The sequence below is a fragment of the Taudactylus pleione genome, unplaced genomic scaffold (genome assembly GCF_031769625.1).
Source record: "Taudactylus pleione unplaced genomic scaffold, aTauple2 ptg000437l, whole genome shotgun sequence".
NCBI classification, from domain to species: Eukaryota; Metazoa; Chordata; class Amphibia; order Anura; family Myobatrachidae; genus Taudactylus; species Taudactylus pleione.
The window spans coordinates 4,783,374-4,803,238 of NW_028284839.1; the positions used below are offsets into that span (position 1 = coordinate 4,783,374).

Genomic DNA, 19,865 nt, shown 5'->3' on the forward strand with positions numbered 1-19,865 from the left:
TAAGGGAGCAGTGCAGGGGCGGGGTTGGCCGGCGTTCCCGGAGACGGGAGGCGTGTCCACCCTGTTTTCCGGGAGTGGCCAGCCCAGGATTTGTGTTGATCAACGCAGTGTCCTGGGCTCGCAAGCCGGCCCACCTAAGTAAGCTAAGGCTTACTCAGCTGGGCAGAGGCCCGGTGTGCCGTCCACCATCGCGACGACCGATGGTCGCGATGGTGACCCTAGCCTGCGACCTCCATCGCAGTGCTGGGATCGCAAATGCAGCAGGTGGTGTCATACATCTCCTGCTTATTTGCATAATAGCAAGGATCGCAATTGCAAATCTGCCTGCGTGCAAATGTCATATATCTATAGCCTGCGTGCAAACATCATATATCTATAGCCTGCGTGCATACATCATATATCTATAGCCTGCGTGCAGCTTTGCAATTGCGATCCTTGCTGAATTAGGCCCAGAGTAATGTATAGCAATGACATTATACACCACATCTGTTTTCACCTTTAGACCATCCAGTTAGAGATACAAAACCTGAAGGACAAAGTCCAGGAGCTGCACAGAGACCTTACAAGGCACCATTCCCTTATTAAGACGGATACCATGAGTGACATTATCCAGAAATCTCTCCAGGTGGACGTACAGATCGAGTCGGAGTATTCATCAGTAGAAATTATGAGGACGGAATTTGAGGAGGTAAAGCTACAGTCACCTATAATGCCCAGAGAGGACACCTATATACTTCTGGCTTGTTATATAGGTAGCAACTACATGGATTAAATTTACAAAGATAATATGGTACCTCTTGGGTCCAAAAGAGGTTCTGTGAGCATAACTTCTACCCGTCCCAGACTAGAATGTTTGTTCTGTGGGAAATTCCACTTCAAGTAAAATTCTTTTTTGTTTTCAAAATAATAAATGTGAGCTTTTTATCTGCCAAGCGACATATTACCCAGAACTGGTCATGTACAATCGTTTCCTAAACTCATTATATATGATATTAGGGTAGCAATTCATGCTCTACACACTGGTGTTTGTGGGAAAAGACCCAATTATAACCCTACTGCATGGTATCATTCCTTTCATTCCAGATTTGGGAGGAAACCTATCAGAGGGTTGCAAATGAGCAGGAGATTTATGAAGGTAATGTGTTGAAGAGAGAACAGCGGATTATACTCACTGATAAATCCTTTTCTCCAAAATACTCCATGGCAATGGGTCAGCTCCACTCTAGATAGTTAGAAACAGGATGTTAAAAAAAAAGCCTTGTGTATTATTTTATTCAGCATATTTTCCGCTGCCCTTTACACTTGGGAACAAAACAATAATAAAGCGAGACTGGGTGAGCAGAGACTGACAGAGAGGTAAGAGGGCCCTGCTCGCCAGCTTACAATCTATAGCTTTATATATACCTTGGATGCTATATAATGCGGCTCCTCCTTGCCAAGTGCCTTTGGGTGACTGCCCGAGCTGTCTCTATAACCATATATAACATCATGGGTAAGAATCCTGGAGTGTTTCAAAGAAAAACTTCCTTCTATACTCCATAGCAGACCTTACAATAGGATGTACACAAACAATACAATGGGACTGAGCGGTCCATGCCAGGACCTTGCACTCTTGTGACTAGTATACAATAGATGCTATTCATTGGTGACTAGTCATACCTAGGCCCCGCTCTCTGGTGACTAGTAGACAATAGATGCCATTCACTGGTGACTAGTCATACCGAAAACCCCACTCTCTGGTGACTAGTCATGCCGTAGGGGATGTAGTTATGAGACCGCTGGTCGCGAGGCTGCCGGTCTTTATCGATGCCTATCTTAATTTCGATGGCGGAATCCAGGAGGACGCATGCCCAAATGAAGGTAAGCCAGGGCGCTCTTAGTGTTAGCCGTTTAGCTTAAGTAAGAGCGGGGTTAGCCTTAGTTTTTTTTTTGGGGGGGTAGGGAAAGGCACCCCTAGAGGAGGTTAGGTTTAGGCACTAAGGGGGGAGGGCACTAGGGGGGGTTAGGTTTAGGCACTAAGGGGGGAGGGTTAGGTTTAGGCACTAAGGGGGGAGACTTAGATTTAGGAACTAAAGGAGAAGGTTAGGGTTAGGCTACAAGAAGGGAGGGTTAGTGGGAGAAGGGGGAGGGTAAGTATACTTACCCGACCCCTGTCGGGATACCAATCATTGGTATGCTGCTGTCTGTATTGTGACAGGAGGCACCCCGACAGCCAGCATTACATACCCGTTCCATACCGTAGACCCCGCTCTCTGGTGACTAGTATACAATAGACACCATTCATTGGTGACTAGTCATACCGAAAACCCCACTCTCTGGTGACTAGTGATTCCGTAGACCCCACTCTCTGGTGACCAGTATACAATAGATACCATTCACTGGTGACTAGTCATACCAAAAACCCCACTCTCTGGTGACTAGTCATAAGGTAGACCCCAATCCGGTGACTAGTATACAATACACGCCATTCACTGGTTACTAATTATACCATAAACCCTGCATAGTATACAATATACAATGGACGCCATTCACTTGCGACTAGTCATACCGAAAACCCCACTCTCTGGTGACTAGTGATTCCGTAGACCCCACTCTCTGGTGACTAGTCATACCGTTGACCCCACTTTCTGGTGACTAGTATACAATAGACACCATTCACTGGTGACTAGTCATACCAAAAACCCCACTCTCTGGTGACTAGTCATACCGTAGACCCCACTCTCTGGTGACTAGTATACAATACACGCCACTCAATGGGTACTAATTATACCGTAGATCCACACTCTGGTGACTAGTATACAATAGACACCTTTCAGTGGTTACTAATAATACCGTAGACTCTGTTCTCTGGTGAAAAGTATACAATAGACACCATTCACTGGTGACTAGTCATACTGTATACCCTGGACTCTGGTGACTAGTCATACTGTAGGTCCCGTTCTCTGGTGACTAGTATACTATAGATGCCAATCACTGGTTACTAGTCATACCATAGACCCTGCTCTCTGGTGACTAGTCATATCGTAGACCCCGCACACTGGTGACTAGTATACAATAGGCCAAGCTCTCTAGTGTCTAATCATACTGTAGACCCCATTCTATGGTGACTAGTATACAATAGACCCTACTGTCTGGGGACTAGTCATAATGTGGATCCCGCTCTCTGGTGACTAGTCATACCGTGGATCCCGCTCTCTGGTGACTAGTCATACCGTGGATCCCGCTCTCTGGTGATTAGTCATACAGTGGATCCCACTCTCTGGTGATTAGTCATACTGTGGATCCAGCTCTCTGGTGATTACCGTGGATCCCGCTCTCTGGTGACTAGTCAACGTGGATCTCGCTCTCTGGTGACTAGTCATACTGTGTATCCCGCTCTCTTGGTGATAGTCATACCGTGGATCCCGTTCTCTGGTGACTAGTCATCATAACGTGGACCCCGCTCTCTGGTGACTAGTCATACCGTTGACCCCACTTTCTGGTGACTAGTATACAATAGACACCATTCACTGGTGACTAGTCATACCAAAAATCCCACTCTCTGGTGACTAGTCATACCGTAGACCTCACTCTCTGGTGACTAGTATACAATACACGCCACTCAATGGGTACTAATTATACCGTAGACCCACACTTTGGTGACTAGTATACAATAGACACCTTTCAGTGGTTACTAATAATACCGTAGACTCTGTTCTCTGGTGAAAAGTATACAATAGACACCATTCACTGGTGACTAGTCATACTGTATACCCTGGACTCTGGTGACTAGTCATACTGTAGATCCTGTTCTCTGGTGACTAGTATACTATACATGCCATTCACTGGTTACTAGTCATACCATAGACCCTGCTCTCTGGTGACTAGTCATACCGTAGACCCCGCACGCTGGTGACTAGTATACAATAGACCAAGCTCTCTAGTGTCTAATCATACTGTAGACCCCATTCTATGGTGACTAATATACAATAGACCCTCCTGTCTGGGGACTAGTCATAACATGGATCCCGCTCTCTGGTGATTAGTCATACCATGGATCCCGATATCTGGTGATTGGTCATACCGTGGATCCCTCTCTATGGTGACTAGTCATACCATGGATCCCGCTCTCTGTTGACTAGTCATACCGTCGATCCCGCTCTGTTGACTAGTCATAACGTGGATCCTGCTGTCTGGTGACTAGTCATACCGTGGATCCCGCTCTCTGGTGACTAGTCATCATACCGTGGACCCCGCTCTCTGGTGACTAGTCATACCAGGGATCCCGTTCTCTGGTGATTAGTCATACCATGGATCCCACTCTCTGGTGATTAGTCATACCGTGTATCCCCCTCTCCGGTGACTAATCATACCATGTATCCCGCTCTCTCGTGACTAGTCATACCTTGTATCCCGCTCTCCGGTGGCTAGTGTATAATTTGTAGATCTAATTCTCTAGTGTAGTAATACTTGCACTGTCCATGTACACTAATAACTAGTATCTCTCTCTGACTGACAGCTCAGCTCCATGACCTCCAGCAATTGAAGCAAGAGAACAGCTACTTAACAACAATTGCCAAACAGATTGCGCCCTATGTACGATCCATTGCCAAGGTTAAAGAGCGTCTGGAGCCCAGGTATAACCACTTGCACAAATAATAACAAAATGTATCCCTGAAAGCAGCCATGTGACCATGTAATAATGTCTCTCTCCGGAGCATGTTCCTAGTACGGTGTGCACACGCATCTTACATGTAATAATGTCTCTCTCTGGAGCATGTTCCTAGTATGGTGTGCACACGCATCTTACATGTAATAATGTCTCTCTCCGGAGCATGTTCCTAGTACGGTGTGCACACAGATCATACATGTAATAATGTCTCTCTCCAGAGCATTTTCTCTATGGCTGCACACGCATCTTACATGTAGATCTCTCTGCACATTTTGCATATGCCCCACCAGCAGTTCAACATTATTTTGGAAAGGTACTGTACAAAGGGCCTGATTCAAAGGTGAACGCTATTGCAGCCACGACGGAGTCTTTTTGCGCAGCGGCACTGCAAATTTATACCGAGAGGCCCACCGTCTGCATCTCTAATCTGCCGCTCTGTGCAAAAAGTCGCACCATCTAACACACATCAGCCGCACCATGGGACATTAGTGCAGCCCTAGGGATGCTCGGAATGTCCATTGGAATGGAATCGGTATGTTTACTGCCGAACCTAAACCCGGCGGATGAAATACCAACACCGGAAGGCCGACAGATGAAGATCCCAACTGAGGTGAGTATTTACCCTAACCCTCTCATAGGGGTGCCCAACCATAACCTCCCCCCCTAGTGCCTAACCTCCCCCCAGGTGTGCCTAAACCTGACCCCCCCTCCCCGTACCCTAAACCTAACCCTCCAGGCAGTGCCTAACACTAACCTCCCCCAAATGTTGCTGGCCCTAACCCCCCCTTCCCCTAGCCTAACCTTGTCCCCGCTGGAGAATCCCCCCCCCCCCCCCCGTGGCTAGAAGCTCCCGACGCCCGGCTTACCTATGTTCGGTATTCCGGGCGTCGGGATTTCAGCGTGGGGCTAATGATAGGCATCGGTATTTAGACGTCTATCATTAGTCCCATGCCGGGCTTCCACCGCCGGCTTCCTGACTACATCCCATCTGAACATGGCTGCCGGGGCCTTGCAACCGTCTTTGGATGCAGTCACTGGCTGCAAAACGCCCTCGTCTTTCTGGTCACCCCTTCTGTTACCCCCCCTAGGAACGGCTACCAAAACTGGCTCTTTTCTGCATCCAAATTCTTTCTGCGATCGTTGACAGTAACCATCGGGACACTTGCGCAGTACAAAAATCATCGGACAACAATCGGCACTGCATCCTCCTCTAAATCAGATGCTGTGCCCCCATCTCAAAATCAGCCCCTATTAGTGACTGATGAATTGTTTCACACTATTTTGTTTATACCAACTAGACTGAAAGAGGCGAGAGAGCTGAAGAGCGAAGCATCAGAGAAGATATTTGAAGAGTCTTTATTGACAGAGACGCGTAGCAGGTTAGATGCTATACACCTCTATGTATACTGATACGGGTATATTTAATGGGATACTAACCTCAAAATTGTCCTCTCTTTTTCTTGTGTTGCGTACAGGTAATTACTAATTAAATGAGAAAAGTTGTCCATTTTTACAGACTACCAACTAAAGACGTTTCTGTGACACTGTGAGATATTTCTGAAAATCCAAAACATGTTGCCCCCTCTTGACATGTGCCAGCTGCTCCTATATTCTGTGGGTAGTGCCAGTGCTTACCAAAAGTGCATGGATTTTAGCCGGAGTGGAGGTGTTTTAGGAGGAGGAAGAGGGGCCCCCACTGCACATCCCCCCCCATGCCGACAGCTCCATGTTTCCAGCAGTGTATTTGGAAATATGGCGCTAGGACAAAGGTTGCCAGTGACTTTGACACAACCGGCAGAAGACGGGGACAGGCTGCTGCACGGCAGGGTGCGTCTGCTCTGTATGCACACAGGGCCTGATTCAGACCCGGACGCTATTTGCGTCCACTCGCTGGCTAAAGGGGCCGGCTATTTAAATCATGTGCTCGCACTGCGTTGCGTAAAGCCGCCCACTATGTAATAGCGAGCGGCCGCACTATGCGCTCGCACCTGTATAAAGACGCCCCTTTGCCACTCGAAACACACGTCATCTCCAGCAGTTATAGGATTAATCGGGAACATCGAGAGCCATCGGAGCTGCTCGCAGCGCTTGTGGTAGCCTTTTCCCACCACAACATTGCGAGCAGTTCAGGCTAAAATACAACCCAGTCAAATGTGTAATGACGCTACTTTGCTAATTATGCACGCCCATTAAACGCCGTTTTGACGGTCGGGCACGCCTGCGTTTGCACATCCACACCCCTGTTTTCAAGCACCTTCCCCTGTTACCACCCACAAACGGCACTATCTGTCACTCAAAATAGCGGCCCGACTGCGGGCTACGGGCAAGCACCTTCCCATCGCAATGACTGGTTCGCGCACGCGTATTGCGACATACGCATGCGCAGATTGCGAAAAATCGCTCAATGCGAGCAAGCGCAGCATAGCGTCCGGGTCTGAATCAGGCCCACAGTGCTGGCCCATCTGACGCATCGGGAGCACCCTGCACCCACTGTATGTACGCCACTGGGGCTGAGATAGCAGCCTTTCCGGGAGGAGGTGTCAAGTTTCATATTTTCTGATAGGAAGGGGTTGTGCGCATGCATTTCTACTTTTGCAACAAAAACACAGAAACACACCAAAGTGACGTATATAATAAATGTGCCCCAGTGTCCCCTTGTGATTGATCTATGAAGCAGGATAAACCGAGCAGCTTTAGGAGAAAAGGATAAATGTTTGGCTGAAGAAGGATCCTGCTGATGGATAACGGACTCTAGTTATCACTCTCACCACTATGTACACACACCTACAATCCCACAAAGGCAGCCACCCTGGGATATGGGGGTGCACCTGCATCTTTTCTGCTTTTGGGAATGGCCTTTAACGCGATTGTTTAGAAACAATAAGAAGCAATTAATTATTATTTCCCCCACTCTCCTCTCCATTCTGCCCTGGTTCTCCTCTCCACACAGATGTCTGATCACCTATAATTGGATAGGATCCTCAGCTGGTGTTACAGTAAGAACAATGGCGCTGCTTCAGGCTAGCTGGGAACTATTAGAGGGAAACTAACATAACAAATGTTCTGTTTTTAGTTGTACTTTTTGGAAGGCTGTCAGTGTAAATCAGATAATATTGTCTATAGCCAAAGCTCACCACTTTACTCCTATACGGAAGATGCCCAATAGTGCTGCTGCCCTCCAACTCCTTCCTTCACCTCCTACAGGTCCTTTATGCAGCCTCACGGGCAGGGCCAGATTAACAATAGGGCGGATGGAGCTACAGCTCCAGGCCTCCACATAAAAAAGGCCCATTGTCATGACAATATGATGATGTTGACTGACCATCTGCTCTCCACACAGTCAGCCATAAATCATAAGTAGTAAAATTGTATTTCTATTTACCTCACAAAATGAAGCATTTTTTTTTTTTTACATATTAGGGAGACATTTGGGCTGAGAGTATAGGGGTGTACATACCCACATGGCACTGGCTACACCCACACAGCACTGGTCACACCTCTGCTTCTCATAATAGGCCCTTGGTCATTTTCAGCTCCAGGCCCATGTGGTCCTCAATCCAGCCCTGCTCACGGGTGCCTCAATTACAGCCAGGCACAGCTTGCAGCAAACAGCCAGCATTAGTAATGAGTAACTTGCCAGGGTGCTCAGGTCCAGATTAAGGGTCACATGGGCGGGTTCCGTACTATAGGCAGACAGTAATTAGATAGACAATGTCTAGATAGACACCAGATGTTAGACAGTTAATAGTTAGACAAGGATAAAAGTTCGACACAGACAAAAGTCAGACACACTAAAGTTAGACATGTAAAAAGTTCGACAGGTATAAAAGGTCGACATGTAAAAGATCGACATAAAAATGGTCGACACATTTAAAAAAAAAACGGGTTAGGTTTAGGCACTTACTGGAGGTTTAGGCCCTTAGCCCCACGGTTAGGGTTAGGCACCAAGGGGAGGGTTAGGGTGAAGATTAGGGCTGAAAAACAAAATAATAATTGTTGACCGTTTTCGTGTCGACCATTTTCATGTCGAACTTTTGACCCCGTTGAACTTTTTACATGTCTAACTTTAGTGTGTCTGATTTTTATTTGTGTCTAACTTTTTTCCCTGTCTAACCATTGACTGTCTAACATCTGGTGTCTATCTAGACATTGTCTAACTAATTACTGTCTATCTCTTATACCACACCCACATGGGCCTGGGATGACAATGATCAAGCGCCTATTGTGAGAAGCGGAGGGGCTGTGATCAGTGATGTGTGGCTAGTCCCATGTGGGTGTGACCAGTGCTATGTGGGTGTGGCTAGTCCCATGTACGTGCGACTACTGTTGTGTGGGTGTGGTCAGTAACATGTGGGTGTGACCAGTGCTATGTGGGTGTGGCTAGTCCCATGTACGTGTGACTACTGTTGTGTGGGTGTGGTCAGTAACATGTGGGTGTGGCTAGTTCCATGTACGTGTGACTAGTATTGTGTGGGTGTGGTCAGTAGCATGTGAGTGTGACCAGTGCTATGTGGGTGTGGCTAATCCCATGTACGAGTGACTAGTGTTGTGTGGGTGTGGTCAGTAACATGTGGGTGTGACCAGTGCCATGTGGTACATCCCCTACACTATCAGCCCCAATGTCTCCCTATTTATGTAAAAGTAAAACAAATGACATAATTTTGTAAGGAAACTAGAAATACAATTTATTTATCGACGACCATGTGGCCAGCAGTGGGGCTGGTCATTATTATCCTCTCTTGGTGATGGGCCTATTTTTAAGTGGAGGCCTGGAACTGTAGTCCCATCCACCCCATTGTTAATTTGGCCCTGAGAGTGCTCCCTGTAAGTTACCTTGGCAGGCATCTGTGTGTAATGTACAGAAAGCAGGAAGCTTATTACTGAGGATGGTTGCTTGCTATGGACATTCATCTGGCTCTGACTGTGGTCAGCACGAGGCTACTTGTGGTGTCAGTGAGTCAGGATATTAATAAGATCACACTTTGAGCTTTTAGTAAGGGCAAGCACCTGAAGCCCAAATAAAATATGGGATCTAAATTTACAACATAACAATAAACAGGGTGCTTGCACTGACAGCCCGGCTGAACACAGCACAGAAGGCACTGATGTCAGGTTACTGACAGGCTTGCTTGCCCTCCCAATTTGGCCAGGAGCCTCCAAATATAGGGTGCCGCTCCCAGACCCCCAGAAAGGCAGGCAAGCCTCCCGGATGCTCGGAAAATGGGAGGCTGTAGTAGATCTCTCACTTTAATGGCTGTTCTATGGCTTCTGTCCAACAGACCAATCAATCCTCTTCTCATATCACAAGCAATGGCTGCTATGTTGTGCTGATAAATGCTACAGCAATAAGACCCCTTGGTGATATTCATAACCTGTGGGGCCCTGAGTCATTCTGCGGGCCGAGGCGATCACTGTAAAGGCACCATATTTATCACAGATACACTGGGCCAGATTCTGGTTCCTAGTGAATTTAGTTAGGCTGCACTGTAATGAATATTGCTGGTCTCCACTGTGTGTTAGAAACAGGTTTAAAACATCTGCTCCAACCCAAACCCACGCAAAACCAGTGATCACGTAAATGTATTATAACCAGCATTTCCTGTCCTAGGAACAACGTGACACTCTGCTCGGAAGATCAGAATGAGACAATGCTGGAGCTGAAAGCAGACAACAGGACGTCAAACCTGCTCTGCGATGACCCCTTGTTGAAAAGGCTGCGGCAGAACGTCACAGGCCGGAAAGGGTTAAGCACTTGAGCGAAAACGCGGTAAAAAAAGTAATGGGGGAAAAAGACTGTTGGTTTGTCTCTCAAATGATAAATGTAGCCCTTCTGGTGTCTATTATGAAGGAATCAATTATATATATATAGGTCGCATTACTGCCCCTTGCGCTGGTGTGTTGAACATAATACAAATCAAAGTATTCTTGCACAGTGAATGCGGATTTTTGTGGGCGGAACCAACACGCTTGAGTATGCGTCCAAAGCGACCAATGAATGGACTGGGATCCAGTACTTGTGACTGAAAGTCATGCTTGCGTTCGCAGTGCCAGTGAGGTCCTGGTTCCTGGTTTAGCCACTGTGTGATCGGGATAGGTCACATTAATGAAAAATATATGTAGCAAGTCCTTATCTTTCTACATAACAACCCATTATAATGTTTTATTGTGTATATATGACAGTGTAAAGCCGGCCATGCACGGTGTGATATGCACTGGTCGACGTGACGGGGGATCCGACGTCTGACATATCGGACGGTCCCCACACACTGTGCGATCGGGTGGCCATCCGCCGATATGCTGGCTCCCCCACTCGACTGAACCTGCAGTAAGATCTGGGGGTGCAATGTACAACCCCACGGGTGCGCGCGTTGTCCGATATCATGCCCATACACGGTGCGATATAGCAGCCAAATCGTACCATTCCGTTGGATCGGCTGATTTATCGCACCGTGTATGGGCACCTTAAGTCTTTGGGCTGCTCCAATCACCCTTATGTCCTTTATTGTTTCTTTCAAACATTAAAATCTCACAATAGAAAATACTTTATGCTTTATATATGCACAAGAGAAATAAAATATTTATTAACCTGGAAAGTAAATGAAACGGTCTTTCACCACAAATTAACAGTTAACAATCCAATAATATATAACAAGTTGCTATATACAACGCAATGTTTATTTTTCTTTTATTTATTTACATCCATTCCTAGCCTATGCCAGTGGCTGCAGTATGCAGATAAGAGGTAAAAGACCATTTCAGCAGAGTTCCCACTCGGATTGGGTAAAACAAAATATCACAATAAATACCCAATTAGTACACGGTGTGTTAGTCAGGTCTGTGACTTTTTTGTACACTAGCCATCACTGTTTCCAATACTATTGTGTGCATTTTAGATCTATTTAATATAATATATAATAAATAAATATATACTATATATATATATATATATATATATATATATATATATATATATATATATATAGTCCAGAGAGTCGGTTGGCACACACGAGTATAGATGTACAACTACTTGGGGTACTTCCCCAATGTTCCGTCCAGGGTAATATCAAGATATAGCCACAATAGTAAATAAGGTGCGCTCACCAGGGACTTTTTCAAAAGGTATAAAGGCCTATTTATTCCTTACTGCATTGTACAAGTCGACGTTTCGGTTAGCGAGGGTAACCGTCTTCAGGACAGACTCCCCAAACCACCAAGAAAGGCCCGTGTGTGTGTGTGTGTGTGTATATATATATATATATATATATATATATATATATATATATATATATATATAATGTAATAGATTTTAGAATGAACGCACAATATATATATGCCTATAACATGCAGGTACAAGGCTGTAAAATTAGATTTTCAAGCACTCAAACATAAGAGAGGAAAATATTCATTGCATAAGTTTTCAATAGCATCAGAACATGAGCAGAACTTCAGCATTGCCTGATGAGGGTCAAGGTGGGAGTTCTGAAGGCCAGAGAGCAGTGGAGTACAGTAGTTTAGGCGGGAGAAGATGAGGGCATGACAGAGTTATAATTGCTTCCAAGATGAGAGAGGCACGGATCCCTGAAAGATTTCATAGATGAAAGTGACAGTACTGTGAGAGGGACTGTATGTTGGGGGACTGGAGAGGAGGACATAGTCTAGTGAGATTACCAGGCACCAGATAGTAGACTTGTGGAAGAGGGAGACATTGTCAGCGGAGAGGGGTAGTGGGGGAGGATATCTTGAACGTAGAAAATAATGAGTTTGCTTTTAGAAAAATTGTTTAATAGAGGATTGTGACATTCAGAAGGAGATGGCGGACAGAGAGCAAGTGATGTGGGAGAGGATAGGAGAGGTTAGGAGGATAGAGATGAGGGGAGAGATGTAAGTCTGGTCATTGCCTCGTAGAGGTCTGCCGGTTTTCCTTTTAAGTGGCTGAAACTAGTACAGAATATAAATAAAGGCTGCAGTGATGGGGTATTGACCCTCAGCTTCCTCAAAAACCAACAGTGCATGTTTTACATATCTCTTAGTTGGTGCCCAGGTGTATTCAGTACATTTAAAAAAAAAAAGCTAATTATTTCAGTTGTGCTGATGAGGAGATCTGTGCTGTTAGGGGTCCCTGAGGACTCTAGTTGGGAAACACTGGCCTTCACTATTAATCTTTGAGAAATAACATTTTGTAGAGGGACGAAACGCAAAACTATAGAATGATTTTACCACCTGCAGGAAGGTATCACACTTCTATATACACACACATATATACATACACTGCAACGTAATAGGAGTTACAATAACAATAATAGCACACAGTGCAAACAGGAGCACATCACTTAAGAGCTAAACACATGGAATAGACAATAAAGGAGAGAGGTATCAATTCTTGGAGAGAGCCCAAAGCTACCAATCAGCTTCTGTCATTTCAAAGAGTATGGGGAGATGTACTAACCTCTGGAAAGTGATAAATCGGAGAGTCATAAACTTCCAACTAGGGATGTGCGCTGACCCCCGTGTTTTGGCTTTGGATCTGTATCTCCTTCAAAATTTTGGATCTGAATTTGGTGTTACAAAACTGCCCTTGCATGTTTTAATTTTGGATCTGTATTTTTTCTAAAAAAAAAATCATAAAAACAGCTGAAATCACATAATTTGGACCTGTTTTTGCTCCTACAGTATTATTAACCTCAATAACATTTATTTCCAGTCAATTTTGACCACCTCACAGCTCACAATATTAATTTAATTGAATCTAGTTTAGGCCAAAAGGATGCATTGAGCTAGCTGGCTGACTAAGCTAAGCAACAGCAGTGGGCGGCACTAACATGTGGCAGTTCAGCTTCCAACATGGCACAGAGTGGCACTGCAGTGGTAGACAGGGTGGCAGTTTAATAAACTATACGACCCCATAGGAAGTTTAAAATCCAAGAATGTTTTCATTAATCAAGAACTAGGTCAGAGGCCTGAGGGAGTTGGAATATGTTTATGGACTGAAGACAGGAAAAGGACGGAAGGATTGATTAGTTTTTAATTTATTTATTTTAATGTTTTGATTCTTAAAAAATGTATGAGGGAAGATCAATGTAGGAGGATCTTAAGATGTGGGATGGGGGAAAAGGGATTTGAGAATCACCGCACAGATCCACATATATCTGTTGGAATGTATAAGAGGTATATATAATAAGCTATATCCACCTAAACTGTACTGTGTGGTAATGAAATAACACTGTGGCTGGTGGTGGTGGTGCTACTCAGAGTAAATGCAAGTAGACAAAAAAGGAGAGGGTATATCAGTTCTGTGAGAACTTAAACCCAAAGACTCTACAGGAGTGCACTCTCATAGCTAAATGTCAATCAAAATAGCTTAAAACATAACCTTTATTAATTTTTGCAAGGAAAAAAGATTAAAATGGACTTACACAGATCGTTATCTCTGTAGTGGTTACCCAGATGAGGGAAAGGCGAGATATGAAAATATTACAATAAACAATACAACATTAAACATGTATGATAATGCTAAAAACACCAGGTCAGAATGTTGCTGAGTATATTCTATAGATACGTGGAGTGACAACCTAGAGTATCAACACCCAGCAAGATAAGGTTCAGACAGTGAATAATGAAGAGAGGAGTAAGGGGATGTAAGATACTACAGCTAGGCTCTGCTGCTCCCTATCACAGACAGGAGTGGAGGAGAGGGAGTGAGAGATCTGCTAGTGCTGTAACCCCTGGAAGTAGCAGTCAACAGTGGTCAACGTCATCAACCCTAACTGCTACTATTGGTTGTCTTGCTAAATTGCATAATAGCCTATCAATTCACCAGGGTCCTGGGGCAACTGGAGAAAAGATATATATAGGGCGCCCACCTCTATGTGGCTGGATAATTGCCGGCAGATTTCTTAGGGGTCCACCAACACCCTAAACAAGAAGGTGAAGTTACGTAAATATATGATAGCGCCAAAAGGCCTACCCGGACTGTGGCGGCCTATGTGCCCCCCCACCCCCCGCGTGATACAGGCCTGCTACTCAGCCCGTCTCAAAATGGTATACTTTTTACAGCCTGGTTCTGCTTTCATGTTTATTGGACATTAATAGGACCTTATATCAAGGAGTCTGACCATTTTGTGTTACTGTGTGTAATATGCAGGTAAGCTCTGTATACAAGTGTTTGTGCCTATCAGTGTATAATATTTGTGTACGCCTGCTAATATCCCCCATAGGAAGTTACAAAGCTGATAACCCCCACAGCCAGGGGCTGGCTGGCAACTTTTAGCCTGGGGGGCAAATGCATGCAGGCGGCCCTGGCAGAGGAGTAGCGTGTGTGTCCGAAGAATATGCGTGCTACGGCGCCCCCCCCTCCAGTGTTCCAGGGAGGAGGCGGGTCCATATGGGATTAATGTAAGGTAAAAATAAAGATTAGGGCAGCCCCCTGTCGTAGCGCCCATATGCAGTGCCCCCGTGTGCCACAGGAGAGAACACCCTTATGCAGGCCTCCAGTAGTGCCCCCAGTAGTAGTCCCCCCCCTTGTAGTGCCCCCAGCAGTAGTAGTCCCCCCCTTTGTAGTGCCCCCAGTAGTAGTAGTCCCCCCTTTGTAGTGCCCCCATTAGTAGCAGTCCCCCCCTGTAGTGCCCCCAGTAGTAGTAGTGTCCCCCGTAGTAGTAGTCCCCAGTAGTAGTCCCCCACCCCCCTTGTAGTGTCCCCAGTAGTAGTAGTCCCCTTATAGTGCCCCCAGTAGTAGTAGTCCCCAGTAGTTGTAGTCCCCCACCCCCCTTGTAGTGCCCCCAGTAGTAGTAGTCCCCCCCTTGTAGTGCCCCCAGTAGTTGTAGTCCCCCACCCCCCTTGTAGTGCCCCCAGTAGTTGTAGTCCCCCACCCCCCTTGTAGTGCCCCCAGTAGTAGTAGTCCCCCCTTTGTAGTGCCCCCAGTAGTGCCAGACCCCCCCCCCAGTAGACACACGTAATCTAAAAAACAAAATAAAAAAAACCACCTGAATCCCCGATCCCGCCGCCGCCATCTGCTCCTCCACCTGTCCTCCCGGGCCGGGCCGCTCTGCATTATAGGAGAGACGTCATATGACATCATGACGCCTCTCCCATTGCCCACTGCAGCAGCTGGAAGATGGAGCGGCTCCTGCAGTGGGCGCAGCAGCAGCTAATGAGAGTCTGACAGACTCTCATTGGCTGCTGATCACAACAAACACACAGCTGCCGGAGCCGGCGGCTGACACGCGGTGCAGTCTGTGTCACAGTGACACAGACTGCACAGGCCCGCAGCACATGGCACCCTGCCCTCCGGCCCAACCCGCCACTGCCCACAGCCCCCTCTCTTTAAGCTCTAGACAGGAAGCTATAGTCAGCTGAATGGCATGTGACATCACAAATGACGACAAGGGGTTAACAGGGACTCCTTCTATAGCCCTAGGGGAGCCAGCCCTCTTATCAACATGATTACGTTTCCTTTGTACCAAAGGGGCGAGACTGGCTGGCACCGATATCCGCGGTGGGGGAGCAGGGAATGATGTGATCAATAACTGCTCAGTACCCAGCCCCTGCGTTCAAACCAACCAATACCAGAGATCAGGGGTGGCACCTAACCGTGGGAACATCAGAGGTTTCATATGGCAAGTGCAAGGGGTTTGAGGGAGTTCTGAGCTGAGACCCGGGGTGGTGTGGAGGTGCCTAGCTTACGTGGCAGGACCCTGGCTGGGCAGGAGTTGGGAGATTCTGCCCAAGCGTACGCTCCCACTGGAGCAGTCCGTTGGCGTGGGACTGGTGTGCCCGCTGGAGCGGGGTGACTGGTCTGCATACCCTGCTCTTGGCAAGCAGAGGACGACCAGGCCAAGCGGCCAGGAACAGCAAGTCAGGGACGGAGGAGCCATTTCCCAGAGAAGTGTGGAGCCACACAGCAGTCGCACAAGTGTGGTGTCCCCAACCCAGGCGGGTAAGCCGGAGGGTGTAGCTGCCAACCTTTCTAACAATAAAAGGTACCTCTGCTATAGGGACATGTGTCTGGGTTCCCCAAGGTTTAGCTAATACTACTGGCATTTATGTATATATTGTATATAGTTGTAGTTGCTGATGTTACATGTAGAAGTAGTGTATGTGTAAAATAAAGGTATCGTTATACCTTTGCTATTGTGCCATTTCCTGTGCGATCTAAAGGGACTCATAAAAGGACCCGGGGTACCGTGCGGAGCTATTTACAGTTGCCTTTCTCAAGGCGACGAGGGCCTGTAGGCGAAAATAATGCACACATAAACCCGGGATCCTCACACAGACCCCAGAGACACAGATCCTATAGATAAATTGATTGTATTATATTAAAGATATTAAATATATAAATTAGGTCTGGTTAATAATCCATTAACAGAGGATCTAATCAGCACATAGGGTCATAATATACATGCAACAATCAATTCATACATGGCATACCAAAATATGCATAATCTGTAAAATAAATAAAATATAAAAAATTGAGAATAAATAAAAAATAATCAATAAAAAATGGGTAGTGATCACAATTTCATCCAAATGAGTGATTAAGAGAAGCAACAGCTGTAAGCTCCAATTGCACAAATATATCTTTAAGTCCTTTAAGCAATATCACTCAATCCTTTAGTGAAGAGAGATAGTTATAAAGTGACATATGCATATGAGAAATTGTATCCGTGTTTCTCTTCAATAGATATAATGTATAATTCAGTTACTTCTAATAAATATGATGCTGCTCCATGCTAAACAATACAAGTCTATGGATCTATATGTGTGACTGGAATGTAGCTCCTACCTCTGCACACTTGATGGGAAGAGAACGGAGAAAGACCAGCCTTATATTCCACCTCTGCAGCCCGCTATTACTGACCATAATCAGGGAGCATAGTGTGTAAAAGTCATCCTGCTCACCTGATATGGGTCTTCGGCTGTGCAGTGCCTGGTCCCGCTGTAACACTGCGACCGTCCAGATGATTTCACACAGGGGTAGCAGCTCTCTTTGGTAGACACAGCGTGCATACGTGGCGGGTCACAACCACATCTGATTCAGGACTGGCTAAGAGCAGGGTCCCGGCACAAGTAATTCATAAAGCTGTCCGCGATAACAAAGCTCTATCTCCAATATGCAGAGTTGCAGCAATAGTCCGCACGAGCTTCCACAAGGATCAGGTAAGCAGGCTGACTCCGGGGACACCCTTAACGCATTTCTTTCTCACCGAGGGACAACCGGTTGGGGTTGGGAGCATTGAAAAAAATTGAGTCAAAATTTCTGGACATTTTCGCCATTCACCAGGCGCATGTAGAAGATGTTAAATTTGCCCTGCCACCAGCTGAAGCAAGAGGTAGTTACAAGGTGGAACTCCTCCCTTTATATTCTTCAGCGGATGGAGAAATAGCAAAAAACCATCCAAAGCTACACAGCTAACTATGACATAGGAAGAGGAGGGGGAATGTACCTTACTCAAGCTCAGTGGAAAATACATTCCATGTTGTGCAAAGTTCTGAAATCCTTTGAAGTAGTCACCTGTGAAGTGAGTTCAGACACTGCCAGCTTGAGCCAGGTAATTGGAAAAGCAGCTTGAGAAACTGAAGGATTCTGCTAAGTATGTCAGACTTGTAAATCAAGTCTTTTATTTGCTTCTCCAGGATCCTAGGGTTGTCAGGATCTTGCAATCGGATCAGTACATTTTGTTGACCATTCTGGATCATAGGTTTTAGTCATACAGTACATCGTGTCTTTCTTCCTAATGGACACAGATCTGAAGAGATGCAAAGAGCTGTTGGTAAGCAAATTGTCAGCTCAAGTGGCACGTGATGCTGCAATGGCTTCTCCTTCAGTTTCTCCAGCAAGTGAAACTGAACTTTCCCAAAAAACCCACTGGTGATGCAGATGAGTCAACACAACCAAGTTTTGACATCTGGTCAGGTCTAAAAGAATTGCCTACAATAAATGAGACCAGTACCATGACTCCATCTCATACGTTCACCATTCAAAGAATGGTTGAGAACTATTTACATTTCTTAATCATAGCATCCAAATAGGCATGTCAGAAAGTCCATTTGACTACTGGCAGGAAAAAAAGGCAATTTGGAGGCCCTTGCACAAGCTGGCTTTGCTTTACTTGACTCTCTAGTATATATGCAGAAAGAGTTTTCAGCACAGTCGGGGAAGTCGTCAGCGATCGGCGTAGGAGGTTACTTCCTCAAAATGTGAAAAAGATGATGTCCATCAAAATGAACTACAAATTTTACAATGAAGACCTTTACCGCCAATTACTTCCAAAAATTACAGAGGCACCTGTAATGGTGGATTCCAGCGGGGACAAATTAATATTGTGTGAAGATGATGTACACACTGATGAGGAATCGGATGATGATGGTGACAACATCTTGCCTCTGTAAAGCCAGTTTGTGCACGTAGAGGTCATTGCTAGCAATGTCAGCTTCCCATTGGTAGCTTGTTTTGTGGGGGCCCAAACAAACCAATCGCTTCATGATTGAGGATATTGTTGATGAAGGCGTTGGTGGTGAAGATGGCAGGTGTTTAGATCTAGCAGAAAGAAGGGAGCTAGCGGACGCTGGACTGCTTGTCACTTTTTTAGCCAAAGTTTCTACATTTTGCAAAAAGTTTTTTATGGATTCGCTGCAGATGACGTAATAGGGAGGAGGTTCCTAGATGTTTAAGGTCCCTACCACTACTTACTCTGGCTTTACAAAGGGTACATATGGCTTGACAATTGTTGTCCGGATTTGGGTAGAAATAATTCCACATACAGTATAAGAAGTGGATTTTTTTGTCTTATGCCCAGGCATGACAATGGCCTTTTCCTTATCATGGGCGACAAGTTTTTCTTCCACTGGTGCCTGATTTACACAAACAACATCCTCATCATTAACATCATTAGCGTTAGCTACACATATATTCTTCTCATCCTAGTGCACTTCCACAGAAGCCAACTCCATTTCTATGTCAGCATGTTCACTTGTGCTTACATCTTCATAAGAAACAGAACCACCAGTCATAAATAAAGGCCAAGGCCTAAGCCTTTCCTTGCCACTCTGCGTGGTGAAAGGCATATTGCCAATTTTACATCTTTCTGCAGCTAACTTTCCCTTTGATGTTTTTTTTCTTTACTAATGTAAAAGATTGCTTCATTTACATTTTAGATGCCCTGGCTTAAGCCCTGTATGCCCTTGGGCACTGGCTTTAGTAGATGACTTAGACGGACTA

At 45.7% G+C, this 19,865-nt stretch overlaps 1 protein-coding gene across 1 annotated transcript in view; it reads left to right on the top strand.

Moving 5' to 3' along the window:
* Positions 1-11,531, top strand: part of RNF207 (ring finger protein 207) — a 100,676-nt gene extending 89,145 nt beyond the window's left edge. Inside the window, exons 13-17 of the mRNA XM_088447717.1 lie at positions 503-688; positions 1,084-1,135; positions 4,499-4,616; positions 5,950-6,030; positions 10,260-11,531. Coding sequence (XP_088303843.1) covers positions 503-688; positions 1,084-1,135; positions 4,499-4,616; positions 5,950-6,030; positions 10,260-10,407 — 585 coding nt within the window. The 3' untranslated portion in view covers positions 10,408-11,531. The remainder of the gene's footprint in view (positions 1-502; positions 689-1,083; positions 1,136-4,498; positions 4,617-5,949; positions 6,031-10,259) is intronic.
* Positions 11,532-19,865: the final 8,334 nt, after the last annotated feature.